Consider the following 15,073-nt stretch of genomic DNA (forward strand, 5'->3'; position numbering starts at 1 on the left):
CAAAGCGACTTAAAGACAAGAAGTATTACCAGAGACAAAGACAGACTCTGATGATGATAAAAAAAAATTCAATAAATCAGAAGCTGAACGTCTGCTTAATATCAGAACTTCAAAATATGTGACACAAGAACCTACATAACTTAGGGAGGTATGGACAAATTCACATACATATCTGGAGATTTTAACACACACCTCTGTCACTGATAGAATTACTTAGAAAAAGTTCCCAATCCTTATTAACACAAGCAACCATATTAATCTTCATGACTTTTGCAGACCACAACACCCCAAAACAGCAAGTACATATTTATTTTAAGTACGCATGGAATAGTAATTAAGATTGATCGTGTGGTGGTCCATAAAACAATCTCAGTAGATTTTAGAAGGTTGTCATTTTGCAGTTTGTTCTCTGACCACAACAGAATTAAATTAGAAACAAAAAACAATAAGAATCTAGAAAAGACCTAAATACTTGGAAATAAACTAACTCAAAACTAAACCATCCATAGGTCAACGACGGAAACAACAAAGTAAATTTGAAAAACTTTTTGACTGAATGATAATCTTTTAAAATTATATGAAAATTTGTGAAGTGCAGCTGTGGCAGTCCTGTATAAATATCCTAAAGGGATATTTATACTTTTAAAAGCTTAAAGAAAAAAGGTCCAAAATTAGTGATCTAAGGTTCTACCCTAGGAAGTTTAAAAAAAAAAGAGAAAGCAAACTGAACCCAAAGTAAATAGAGGGACAGAAATAATAAGCATAAAACAGAAATTAATGAGAAAATATAAGTAAAAGTTTGTATTCGAAAAGTTCAATAAAATTGACAAAATTCTAGCTAAACTTATCAAGAAAAAAGAAATTCACAAGTTAGCAATATCAGGAATGAAAGAGATGACCTAGAGAGCCTACAGACATTAAAAGAATAATAAGGGAACTTTATGGCTTCAGGCAAATCTGATAGCTTAGATGAAATAGACAAATTCCTTAAACAAATTACCGAAACTGACACACACACAAAATAGATTATCTAAGTATTTCAATATATGCAGAGGAAACTGACTTACCTGTCAAAACATTCCCACAGAGAAAACTCGAGGCTTTGTTGGTTTCACTGGTAATTTCTATCAAATATTTTAGAAAGAAATAACAATCCTACACCAACCCTTTAAAAAATAGAAGCCAAGGAAATATTTTCCAACTGATTTTATGAGGTCTCTATTACCCATAGTAACACTACACAAATACATCCCAAGAGATCTAAAAACCAGAGAAAAAATTCTCATGAAACAGAAAATTAACCAAATACTAGCAAAACAAACCCAATAAAATGTGTGTGTGTGTATATATATATATATACATACATACACACTTTATATAAATGGGGTTTATCCCAAAAGTTGAAAGTTGGTGTACCATTCAAAAAAATCAATATTATTTACCATACTAAAAGAATAATAACAAGACCACCCGAATAGATGCAGAAAAGCATTTTTCAAAATTCAATAACTCATTTATGATAAAAATTCTTACTCAACTAGGAAGAGAAGAGAGCTTGCTCAATCTAATGAGGGACATCTATATAGAAAAAGCCTACAGCTAACATCAAACCTAATGGTGAAAAAAAAAAAAAAGGAATGGTTTCTCTTAAGATTAGGAACAAAGGAAGATAGCTTTCAGTACTTCTATTCAACATTATCATAGAGATAGTAGCAAACACAAAAAGGCACAAAAAGAAAAGCATAAAAGTTAGAAAGGAAGAAACACTTGCTGAAGGAAATTAAAGAAGACCTGAATAAATGGAGAGTACCACATTCATGGGCTAGAAAACTAAATATTGTTACAATGTCAATTCTCCACAAAAACCTATAGATTCAACACAACTCTTATCAATGTCCCAGCAGACTCTTAGAAATTGGCAAGTGACGCTAAGATTTATATGAAAATTTAAATAACCTTTAAAAATATCAATGCAAATTTGATCCCTTATTGTAAAATATATCCATGACATTTTACATGTCAAAGCAATTTCAAAAATCAAAGTAGTTTTGTTTTTCTATTTATAAAAGTAATACAGGTATATTGTGGAAAGAAAGAGAATGCATGTAAAGTTATAAGAAAATGGAAATCACATTTAATCCCACAATCTCATAATGGTCAACACTGTTATTATGTCATCCCAATTTTGTCCTTGCCTACATATATTTATATATTCATATATATATTAATATATTCACACAAATAGGAGTATATATCGATTTCATTTTTCCATGTTAATAAGTATAGACCTAAGTGTTATGTGTTATTGGCTACGTGATATTTTATAGTATGGGTGTATCTTAATGTATAACTAAACTCCTACTGTTACATATTTCCAGTTTTCCTATATTATATACAAGCCTGTACCAAACATCTATGTACACCTATGTTAAATTATTTCCCTGTGATACGTTGCTAGGAAAAAAGAAAAGCTTCATAAGATCTACCCTCATTTTATGGAGGTGGTACATATGTTTATGGCATAGATTGTGGTGATGGTTTCATGGATATATACTTATCTCCAAACTCAAATTCTATACATTAACTATGTACAGTTTTCTGTATGTCAGTCATACCTCAATAAAGTGGTTTGAAAAAATAAATAAAATTTACAAGGAAAAAAATGGTTCAAAGGGATGAACATATTGAACTTCGTTTTTTTTAAATTTAATTTATCCATTAACCGCCTCATTGTTGTACCTCAACCTCCTGAAGATTATACCAGTTTATATTTCTTATATCAGTTCCTTCTACTCTTGTTAATTCTGGGCAAAAATAATTGTTGAACTTTGTCAATCTGATAAGCAAAAGTGATATACCCCTGTTGTTTAATTTGTATTTCTTTGCTTACTAATGAAGTTAGCCAGCTTTTCACATATTTATTAGCTGCTTTAAGTTTTGATTACATTCATTGCCTAGTTTTCTATTGACATTCACCTCTTGTCCTTATTGATTAACAAGAACCGTTTGCTTAGTACTATGTTTAATCCCTCATCTATTATAAGCCTAAAAGATATTCTCCATTTTAGCAATGGCCTTTGTGTTTGTGTCTGTTGTTTATTTGCGTGTTATAATTTTTTAACTACACACAATTGAATAGATTATTCTTCTCTTTCATGGTCGCTAGGTTTCATCACAGAAAAGGCTTTTCAATTCTATTATTGTAATATTAATGAATTTTCTTCTGATTCATTATTTGTTCTTGCATTTTAAACCTTCTTCTAGAATTTATCTTATTGGAACCAGTGAAATTGATGTGCAAATTTTCCCACTAAATATCTAGCCACTTATATTTTTCTCACTGGATTAAAATGCCACCTTTCACATATACTGACTTCTCAAATGTATTTAGATATAATTCCTTACTCTTTCTGTTTCATTAACTCTGTATTTTTGTGTCAGCATGATACTATTTTTTATTAATTTTTGTAATTTATGTTTAAATATTTTGTAGGGTAAGTCTGTTTTCATTACTATTTTTTAATAGTTCTGATATTTCTCGTATTTATATTCTTCCAAATGAACTTTAGAATTAATTTTTCAAGTCAAAAATATCTCTTTGAAATGTATGTATTTACTAAGAATTAATGTATTTATAATATGGAATCTTTCTATTGAAATATATATACTATATCCCTCTTTTTAGTAAGTTTTATTTTGTTTCCTTAGTAGGGCTGAATGGTTGTAATACTTTGTGTATTTCTTGTTTAGTTTATTCTAAGGAATTTGATTTTTTTCAGAGATGCTGTGACTGGAATCATTTTACACAGTAATATTTTCTAAATGATTTATATATATGAAAATTATTTTCATTTTGTAGTATGTTAATTTACTTATTCTTTGTTCTAATTTTTCAGTTGATTTCTTTTGGTTTGATCTACAAAGATAGAATTATTGGGAAAGATGTGGCAAAACTAAATCTTGTGTTCCTCTATAATTGATTTTGCTAGCACGTTTTGCATCTTCACTTTTTTTCTACATTTTAAGGCCATTTGCCTAGTGATTCAGTATTAAGTTTGTTCCTAGTTGTTTTGTTTTGTTTTTTTTTGTTTTGTTTCCGGTACGCGGGCCTCTCACTGTTGTGGCCTCTCCCGTTGCGGAGCACAGGCTCCGGACGCGCAGGCTCAGCGGCCACGGCTCACGGGACCAGCCGCTCCGCGGCATGTGGGATCTTCCCGGACCGGGGCACGAACCCGTGTCCCCTGCATCGGCAGGCGGACTCTCAACCACTGCGCCACCAGGGAAGCCCTAGTTGTTATTTTTTATGGATAGATTTGTTTAGATGTAGACATAGCTATACATACAGACAGAGACATATATGTAAACATTGACTGGAGAATTATACTCTTACAGCTCAGCAGCAAATGCTGTAATTTCATCAGATACTTTTTTATCTAAAAATATTGTCTTAAACAACTTACCTTTGAGTAAAATATGGTGTTTTTGGATGAAGTGCACCCCCAGGGATCTCAGGTTGAGAAGCACTGCTCCATAACACACCTCTCGCTATTCAGTTGAGCCGTAAGTTCAGTGTCTGCTTAACTATATACATTTAAAACATACTCATTTCCAATCTCATTTGATACCTATTTAAATTCAAGTTAACATGTTTACTGGGTTTGAATTTAAATATGAAGAAATGATAGTCCATTTATTATTTTAAAACATTTTTTTCCTTAAAATGATGACTCTTCTCACTCTTACATATTTAACCCAAAATCTTAAAGAAAGCATTTTCATCATCAGAGCGGCTATGATGCCTTGATTCTGCCTCATCTCTATGATAAACATGAAGAGTACAGGGAGATTTTGAGGATCTTTTTGTTTACCTCAAAAAAGAAAAACCCTTCATAAATCAAAATTTACTGAATTATGAAAGAGGTACACCTTCTAATTGAAAGGGACTTTTTAATAGAAAACTTATATATGAAGGTAAAAAGTCTCATCCTCCTTCTCTGAATGTAACTTTGTTTTGTACTCGGAACCCAAGGGCCTGATGTTGAATGAAGCTTCTGTTAGCTTCATTCTGAACAGAGGATGACATTCCCAAACATCAGAGATGCAGACACTGATTCAAACTGAACAGGTGTCCTCTTAGCCATTGACCTCTGCTTCGGTTCTTTGAGTTCAAAACAGAACCTTTTGTGAAATGTATTGTTTTGCTCCACAGTCTGTGCCAGACACTGTCATAAGTCTCTTTCTAGTTGTCCAATACTGAAATTGTCATAACTCTAGGAAGCTACTATTATCATCCCCCTTATTTCCATTTTACAGCCAAGAAAACTGAAGTACAGTAACTTACCTGAGATCGTGTAGCTAACAATGGCAGCTCTCAGGTTTAAAGCTCAGATCTGTAGCGTTCCAAATCCAGGGTCTTCTTCATTGTAGTCACTGTCTCATTTATGTCTCTTTACCTATCTATGTCCTAACTCAATTTCTCTTCCGCCTTTCTTTGGCCCCTTCTCCTGCAGGCCCGTGACCAAGGTGTAAGACTAAGAGGGGGAGTCATGCTTCACACGGCCTTATCATGTTGGCAGCCATTCCTGGGTCTGGCTGTGGTCTTAATCTTCATGGGATCCACCATTGGCTGCCCTGCTCGCTGCGAGTGCTCAGCCCAGAACAAATCTGTTAGCTGCCACCGAAGGAGATTGATCGCCATCCCAGAGGGCATTCCCATCGAGACCAAAATCTTGGACCTCAGCAAGAACAGGCTGAAAAGTGTCAACCCTGAAGAATTCATCTCATACCCTCTGCTGGAGGAGATAGACCTGAGTGACAACATCATCGCCAATGTGGAGCCAGGAGCATTTAACAACCTCTTCAACCTGCGTTCCCTCCGCCTGAAGGGCAATCGCCTGAAGTTGGTCCCTCTGGGGGTCTTCACGGGCCTCGCCAACCTCACCAAGCTTGACATTAGTGAAAATAAGATTGTCATTTTACTGGACTACATGTTCCAGGATTTGCATAACCTGAAGTCTCTAGAAGTGGGGGATAATGATTTGGTTTATATATCACATAGGGCCTTCAGTGGGCTGCTTAGCTTGGAGCAGCTCACCCTGGAGAAATGCAACCTAACAGCGGTACCAACAGAAGCCCTCTCCCATCTCCGCAGCCTCATCAGCCTGCATCTGAAGCATCTCAATATCAACAACATGCCCGTGTATGCCTTTAAAAGACTGTTCCACCTGAAACATCTAGAGATTGACTATTGGCCTTTACTGGATATGATGCCTGCCAATAGCCTCTATGGTCTCAACCTCACATCCCTCTCAATCACGAACACCAACCTGTCCGTTGTACCCTTCCTTGCCTTTAAACACCTGGTCTATCTGACCCACCTTAACCTCTCCTACAATCCCATCAGCACTATCGAAGCAGGCATGTTCTCGGACCTGATCCGCCTTCAGGAGCTTCATATAGTGGGGGCCCAGCTCCGCACCATTGAGCCTCACTCCTTCCAAGGGCTCCGCTTCCTTCGTGTGCTCAATGTGTCTCAGAACCTACTGGAAACTTTGGAAGAGAATGTCTTCTCCTCCCCTAGGGCTTTGGAGGTCCTGAGCATTAATAACAACCCACTGGCCTGTGACTGCCGCCTTCTCTGGATCCTGCAGCGTCACCCCACCCTGCAGTTCGGTGGCCAGCAGCCCATGTGTGCTGGCCCAGACACCATTCGTGAGAGGTCATTCAAGGATTTCCATAGCACTGCCCTTTCTTTTTACTTTACCTGCAAAAAACCCAAAATCCGTGAAAAGAAGTTGCAGCATCTGCTAGTGGATGAGGGGCAGACGGTCCAGCTAGAATGCAATGCTGATGGAGACCCACAGCCTGTGATTTCCTGGGTGACACCTCGAAGGCGTTTCATCACCGCCAAGTCCAATGGAAGAGCCACTGTGTTGGGCGATGGCACCTTGGAAATCCGTTTTGCCCAGGATCAAGATAGCGGGATGTATGTTTGCATCGCTAGCAACGCCGCTGGGAATGACACCTTCACAGCCTCCTTAACTGTGAAAGGATTCACTTCAGACCGCTTCCTTTATGCAAACAGGACCCCTATGTACATGACCGACTCCAATGACACCGTTTCCAATGGCACCAATGCCAATACTTTTTCCCTGGACCTTAAAACAATACTGGTGTCTACAGCCATGGGCTGTTTCACATTCCTGGGAGTGGTCTTATTTTGTTTTCTCCTCCTTTTTGTGTGGAGCCGAGGGAAAGGCAAACACAAAAACAGCATTGACCTTGAGTATGTACCCCGAAAAAACAATGGTGCTGTTGTGGAAGGGGAGGTGGCTGGACCCAGGAGGTTCAACATGAAAATGATTTGAGGGTCGACCACTCCAGCTATGGTTTCCGTGTCATTGTTGGTAACCAGTTAAGACAGCCTGGCACAGTAAAGCACTAGGTTAAAAGGCAGCTTAGTGCCGCTGCCCCTGTGTCAAAGCAGGGTCCGTGGAAGCAGGAGGACTTCTGATGGAGACTCGCCGCCTAAAGGCAGGCATGTGTCAGAGCCCTTCACACAGTGGGATACTAATTGTTTGCATTGCAAATATTGGCATTCTGGGGATCTCAGTAATGAACCTGACCTTTGGCTTATGCTCATGGACAGTTATTCAACATTTTCTACCACTGCAAAAACAAAAGAATAAATAAAAAGGAACAACCTACAATGTAGGATTTACATATTAAAAAGACACATTTGTCCAAAACATACTCTACAGAAAAATTTGTATCTCTGATTCTCATTTGTTAAAGCCTTGCATCATACCGTATTGTTGGTTCAACACCACAAAGAAATCAATATATTCTTTACTCTTTTTTCTTTTGAAACATATATGCTGTATATGTTTTAAAGCAATATGAATGAGAGGTTGTGCTTTTAGTTACTCACCACTATCGATCCAAGTGTGATTTCACCTTCCTTTACATAGAGATAACCCTGAGACTACATCCCTGGAGTTATGGGCGGATATATGTTGAAAGATGTGCTTGTCTGACGTAGGATGCCAAGAAATAGGACCCAAGGCAAAAATGCTCAATTCTGTTAACTTCTGTTACTATAAATAAAGGCATGTGCCTAGTTTTGATACAGAATGGAATATTTTTTATACTTGTGATATCACACTGGACCAGTTTACTGTTACAAAGTCCTTGGTTTCTCCAGAAGGTGGTGCGCCACTGTTTATACCTGTAAAATGCAAGGTAGGTGTTAATAATGAAAATTACTCATTTAACCACAACTTGATTTTACTTTCATCGATTGCTACTAATGAGTTAACAGAAAATGGAACAGGATGTGCTTGTTATATATACTCATAGGGCACTATTCAGCTCGTAGCTAAGATCAACTATTCAGATGTTTAAAAGCTCTCTGGATGAGGAGGAGTTCTTCTCAGATTCCAGCACAAACCAGGGTGATCCATGCATTACACGATCCATGCAACTAAGGATCTGTTTAAAATATGATAGCTGTCTGAATGCTAGATTGCTTCCAGTCTAAGGAATCATCTAGCTACTGCAACTCTGCTGTTGTCTATTCAAATACTTTAAACACAGTATTATCTTTTTTTTTTTTCCCCGGACCGGGGCATGAACCCGTGTCCCCTGCATCGGCAGGCGGACTCTCAACCACTGCGCCACCAGGGAAGCCCCACAGTGTTATCTTAAATGGACAACTTCAGGGTTTCTCCCTGCTTCCTCTGCAAATAGATACTGAGTTTTATTTTGAAAATTGTCTGGTGTAGACAAGAAGAATCTGTCTTGTTTTTAAAGAAGCGGCGAAAAACAAGGTAGATTAAGCAGCACTTACTGATTTTTTTTTTTTTCTCTCCACTGAGGAAAAACTAAGATTTACCCCGATAAGTAGGTTAAATCGTGCTGACACTTTCACCCCTCTGAATGAAGGCTGTTTATCCAATTCAGTTTGTGTTACTGATTGGTACTCAAAGTTAAAATATTATAGTTTAAAAACAATGGCGTCATGCCATTACCACCAGTGACCTGGTTCAAATGAGACATAATTCCATTTGGCTAAAGGTTGAGTCAATGGTTTTCAAAGCATATACAGTTGACCCCTGAACGTGGGAGTTAGGGATGATGATGCTCTGCACAGTTGAAAATCTTCATATAACTTAGCCCTGTGTATCCACAATTCCGCATCCATGGATTCAACCAACCTCAGATCGCATAGTACTTATAGTATTTACTGTTGAAAAGAATTTGTGTATAAGTGGACCTGCACAGTTAGAACCCATGTCGTTCAAGGTCAACTATATTTATGTGATCTGAGAAAGCACTGAATATATAGAGTGTATTCATGACATATGATATATGTAATTAATTAGCATAGAACAGATATCTATCTACACTTTTCACACTTGGAGAGAGAGACCTAAAAAAGAGCACCCTTTTGGACAGCATGTAAGCTGGAGTAGAAGGTCTCCGGGGTTTGTTTCTTGACATATCAGACTGGAGGTTTGACTTTCAAAAAGCTGGCTTTTTTGAGTATCTGAAATTTTGAGTAACTTCAATAAAATTAAACTGACCCCAATAAAAAAGTGACAGGTCCAGAAATTGTTTGCCAACTGGATAGCAACATGGTTAAGCCCATTTCTCCCTTAATAAAGGGTGGAAAATGAGATAGAAAGATTGAAGAATTGCCTGCTTGAATCATTTCTCATTTGACTTTCCTGATGATTATCATACATCACTTAGAGATTCATTTCCCTCTTATGGCAATTAACTACCTTATTTATATCTAACAATACAAATCAAGATCTTACAAATTCTATCAGAATTCCAACTTGTGTGCAAATGGAATGGAGTCTTTCAAACTTAGGAATGAACGAAGTTAGAGAGAGAGTCTTCCAAAAGTTAGTGGAGAGTACTTTGCATGGAGTAAGTACTTAACTAATTGGCCAACAAAAAGAGAGAGAGAAACATTTAGCAGTTAATAAAAGGGCTTTATAATTCTCACTGCTATTTTCTATCAAAATAAAAGTTGACCAAAACGCTTAGTCAAATGAAATTGGATTAAAGTTAACTCATCCATGAAAAGATTTAGTGATTTTTCCACAGGAAGAAAAGAGATTGCACTCTCTCGGGGGTTTCCATACTCTGATCCCTGGACCACTAGTTATTTAAGATATTAATAAGCGTTCTTCCCAAAAAAGAGTCCCATAGACTAATAAGTTGGGAAAATGGTGCATTCTGTAAACACCTCGTGGAGGTTCAATATCTATTTGAGCCTAATAAATCCTCTGAAAAGTCCAATAAACAAGAATCCTGTTTAATTTTGTTTACCTTGGGGTTTCTCTAACTTATCTGAGCATGAAGCACTTCTTTTCATGATGCAACTGTTAAACATCTTGAAAAACTAGAGTTCCACAGAACCCAGTTTGGTCAACATTGGACTAAAATAGGACTCTCCCGAATTATTCCTAAACCCAATGTTTCCAAGAAGAGTAAAATTACTATTTGAATTGGGCTCCAATAGATTACAAAAAAAAAAAAAAGAAATATGCCACCTGGATAAGTGATCTGATCATAAAAATGTACTGGCCAAACAGTGCTAGGAGAATCTGTGACTTTCTGTCTGAAGCATCATAGTAAAGGATTTATAGGTAACTGAATGGCCACTTAATTTTCTACATTCTCACTATCTATTCTGATCTTGGGTTCCTTTTTATAACTGCAGAGCTCTGATCTTGGGTTCCGTCGACTAGAATCTTGGGGCTCTAGGATTGAATTTCACAAAGGGAATTTTTCCTTATGGCCTCAGTTTACCTCTTTGTCAGGTCCAACTAGACTGTGGTAACCAACAGCAGTCTAGATCAGCAAGTGGGCCAAATTTTCCCCTGAGTAGTCATCTCGGGGTCATCATCTTCCCAGAGTATTTGTTCAAACTGTCCTAAGAAGAAATGCAGTTGTTTGGCTCAGCATTTAACTCTGGGTTGACCAGTTCTGTGTGCATATTAGGCATCTTCAGAGAAGATTTTATACTTCCTAGGCATTAAATTTCTAGAAGAAAAATGCCCCGACTAGAGCCCTAATGGCCAGAGAACTGATCTATGCCCCCAGATGTCTGAAATACATGTTATTAGAGTATGATAACTCACCAAACGATTTGGCCTAATGTGTTCCTGGCAAGGGATTTCTACTTTTTCAAGTTCTCCTGTTACTTACTTTTTTTTTCATTTTCATTGCATTTATAATTATGAGCTTTTCAGATATTCTCAAAGTTTGAAAATGTAAACCAAGAATTGCCAAGACTTGTATTTCCTAGTCCCAGAGGACATTTTCAGAGCTCTGGTTTTGCTCAAGTTCCTCAGAACTTTTGCTTATCACCAGCAACTCCCCAGTAGTATAAAGGCATTCAGGATTTGCTCTAAAGTGTTCAAGGTGGATTCTTTTTCCATTGCTCTGTCAAATATTCTGTTCTCTTCGGTTCTCAGAGGAGTCCAGAAATTACAGTCTTCCAGGACTTTTTCAAAGAAGAATTATTTAAATCTCACCTGCATTTAAGCCTGACCTTGGTCATTTTCCATGACTCAAGCAGGAACAAATATGTTTAAATATTATAAGGTACAAAAGACAGGATGTGATCTTGGAGAAGAAAAATTGAGTAGAGCCCCATGTAGATTAACTTACCCTTCCAGGGTCTCTCTTTATCTCCACATCAAGACATTTGTTTTAACTTCAGGGACTGTGCTCAGAAGTTGTTCAACACCACAGAATATGTCGTGAGGCTTTCTAGGAAAGAAAAAAAATACACATCATTTTCAACTTAGAAGGCTAAGACCTGACCAAAAAAATATCAGAAGTTTAAAGAAGGGTTGGAGGGAGACGTTTGAATCCATTTTAATCCTATTTCCTTTATTACTATTTTTTATAGTTATCTTCTAACTGAAGAAACATCAGAGGTTATACTCTTCTTTAACTTTCATCAGTGTCTTTTTTGTCCCTATTACCTATGTCCTGGTCACATCTATATAGCTCACATAAGCCATTCCAAATGGATTTTATGCCATGTGAACCTAGTAACAAAGCATGTGAGGCCAAAGCTATTCATTCTACTTAGTATTTAGGTAAAGATTTATCCCCTTTATTCCTGGGGTTAAAGTCCTAGAAACATTTCCCATTAGACTAATATCAATACACGAGGTGCCTGGTGATTTCCATTGACTTTCCACCATTGGCTTTGAGAGCCCCATCCTTTCTTCTAAAATCCTTGCTCTCTTCTGATTGAGGACGTTCTGGAGTTATCCTTGCCCTCGTGTGTGGAAAGCCTTGAGGAATGAGCCATCACCTGACTTGTTGATTTTAGAGTTGCATGTTAGGCAGCAGAGTATGCTTCCTGGTACTTTGGCAAACATTTGACATGAATCTCTGTTACTCTTCCCTTAACTCCTCCAAAAGCCGTTCCAAAGAGAGCCTTCTCAGCCTCACTCCAGCAAAAGTCCTGCTACAGGGAAAGGACAGCTTCACAGGCTAAGTCAATAAGATCAAAATGAGAGCTGATTTGCCATGATATTTAGCTAAGAAGTTACCTAACAAAAAATGGGTTTAGCAGCCATAGGCCTAGACTTGCAAGATTTAGCCAAGTAAACCATGCTTTAAATCAACAATGAATGACAGGTTTTCAAATCTGAAGTTGGCTTTTCTGTTTTGGTAGCAGTAAATGTAGCTCTGCATATTTTCTCAAAAATGTTAGAGAATGGAAACTGCTTACCTGTTGTGAGCTTTTCAACAGATTGTCTAGGATAAAATGTTTGCAGCAAAAAAAAAAAAAAAAAGACATAATTAAGAAGTTTGTAAAAGCTTTGTTTTTCTAAAACAGGCCTGAACTGAAGCTGATGTTCCTCTTTCAAAATATAGGAATCTGATCAAGACAAGCTTGCAAGTACCCAGACTGCCCTTCTCCAGTTGGCCAAAGTCTTTAATACCTCTTCTCCCCTCCCCTTGCCCCTCTCCCTGGAGAACATTCTGAATAGGAAGGAGGAAAAGATCAGGGGATACTAACTCCCCTGAGACAGCTCACAGAGAGAGGGAAGCTTTCGTACTCCCCCCATCCCTGCCTTCTTTCCTGATACTACAAATGAAATGATCCCTCATTCTCCAGTTCTGCCTTACCCACCACTGTCACCCCCCAGCTGCTGTCATACCTCATCAATGAATGCTCTCCCCAGGGGAAAGTCTCCTCTCATTAGTACTCAGAAATTCTTGGGCAATTGTTAAACTGGAAATTGCTTTTTTTAAAAAGCCCTCCAGCCTATCTCACATAACACTTTAAAAGTTAAGACTTACCATTCACATAATCACAAGCTGACAGCAATATGCAGGTTGAGTGATTCTGATTTTTTCTCTCTCTCTTCTAGAAGCAGGTGGGTTGATATAATGCCAGCCTTAAATAGAAGCTTTATTTATAGCCTTAGCAGAATGAGCAAAGAGCTGGCATAATCAAGAGAGTACTGCATATTTTAAGGAAGGCTTTGCCTTTAATATGCAAAATAGCCATTAGAAGATAACAAAAATGCAAATTTACATTCTCCTAAATTGGTTAACTGTATTAATTCCAATAAAGTTCAAAAGATAACTTTCCATACTACAAATGGGTAAGAGTCAAAGATGCTGGGTCTATTCTACAAGGACAAACAAAAAACAAAAACCCAGAAATTTGGTTGCCATGTTAACTTTCTTCATTTTCTTGTAAACTTCCTATTCTAAATTGCTTTAATATTTGTAATCTCCACTACAATGAAATCAATGTAATCTGTAATACCATGTAATCAACAAATGAAGATTAAGCAGGGGGATAATTCAGACTTGCAAAAAGAATTCAACCTTTACAACAATGTGTGTCCAGCAACACACTGAGTCATATACATATCTATGTGATGGCAAGAGAGAGGAATTGAGTCATGAACAAACTCTTTAGAGGCTATTTGGAAGGAAACATGCTCTTTTCCTCCCCACTTATAAAATCAGGTGTACCACACATACACGTGTGTTGCTTTGATATGCAAGTCAGTTGTCTTTCTTACGTTTTATCCTTTTCCATATGGTATGAAATGCCCCAAATAATAATCAGTTTAAAAGCTATTGTTTATATATACATATATAAATATGAGGGGGAGGGTGATTGGATTTTTTTTTAAGTGTATAAAATGTAACTGTTTTTAAAGTTGATAAGCTTGAGCAGGAGAAAAAAAACAACAACAACAGAATTGTGTGTCTGTGTTTTTCTTTAATGTCTTATCAAAGTCTTATTCTGGGACCATCCCATGACTGGAAGCTACTAACCAACAACCTAGAAAACTTTTTTTTTAAATGCCTGATAGCTTGTTTTTGTTCTCAAAAAAAATTAGTGCTAATGACAAAAGTATCTTGATTTAGGTTTATGCCTCATTGACTATATTGATTTATTGTGGGCATGTTTTATTTTTAACATGTAAAAATAAGTTAACTTATTTTATTAACATGTAAAGTAAGTTAAGAACACATGTTTTCTTTATTGATGTAAAGGGCTTAAGTATCTGACATCTCAGTTAAATCCATTTGGGTATTATTAAGAAATGAAATATAATAAAAGACAATTGGAGTCATCTATCAGAAAATATTTCCTTATTGAGAGAGGTAGGTTATATGAGCCTTACCGGGAATATGAGGTTGCATAAATATCTTTAACATTGTTATTAGAACAGATAATCTACAAATAATTCCAGTCAGAGAAGCAGCAGGCCCAGGGCAATCTGATTCTACTGCTGGGGTGAATGGAAACCACTCAGAAGGGAATCAGAGGCCAGGTTTTCAGGTTCATTGTAAGCAAAATTCCAAGGGGCCATGATTTGAGCCGCTGAATATCCAAATTTAGGTCATATCAACCGCACTAGAAATACATTCTACCTTACTGAAGATAAATCCTGTATCACTTGCAAAATCATCTCATCCATTTGAGTTGGTTACAAAAGCAAGTAATGGCCATGACTTTAGATACGAAATATATTTGATCAAGAACGGCAGGGTTCAGCAAGCC

The 15,073-nt window shown here is 37.1% G+C and overlaps 1 protein-coding gene across 1 annotated transcript; it reads left to right on the top strand.

The window, feature by feature from the left end:
* The first annotated feature begins 5,485 nt into the window (after positions 1 to 5,485).
* Positions 5,486 to 8,577, top strand: LINGO2 (leucine rich repeat and Ig domain containing 2). Its single transcript, XM_022551637.2, has one exon. It carries the CDS (start codon positions 5,547 to 5,549, stop codon positions 7,365 to 7,367), a length of 1,821 nt encoding a protein of 606 aa, XP_022407345.1. The 5' UTR covers positions 5,486 to 5,546; the 3' UTR covers positions 7,368 to 8,577.
* Positions 8,578 to 15,073: the final 6,496 nt, after the last annotated feature.

Source organism: Delphinapterus leucas, chromosome 6 (assembly GCF_059928025.1).
Source record: "Delphinapterus leucas isolate spDelLeu-1000000601 "Yukka" chromosome 6, BTC_Dleu_Yukka2, whole genome shotgun sequence".
In the NCBI taxonomy this organism is placed as follows: Eukaryota; Metazoa; Chordata; class Mammalia; order Artiodactyla; family Monodontidae; genus Delphinapterus; species Delphinapterus leucas.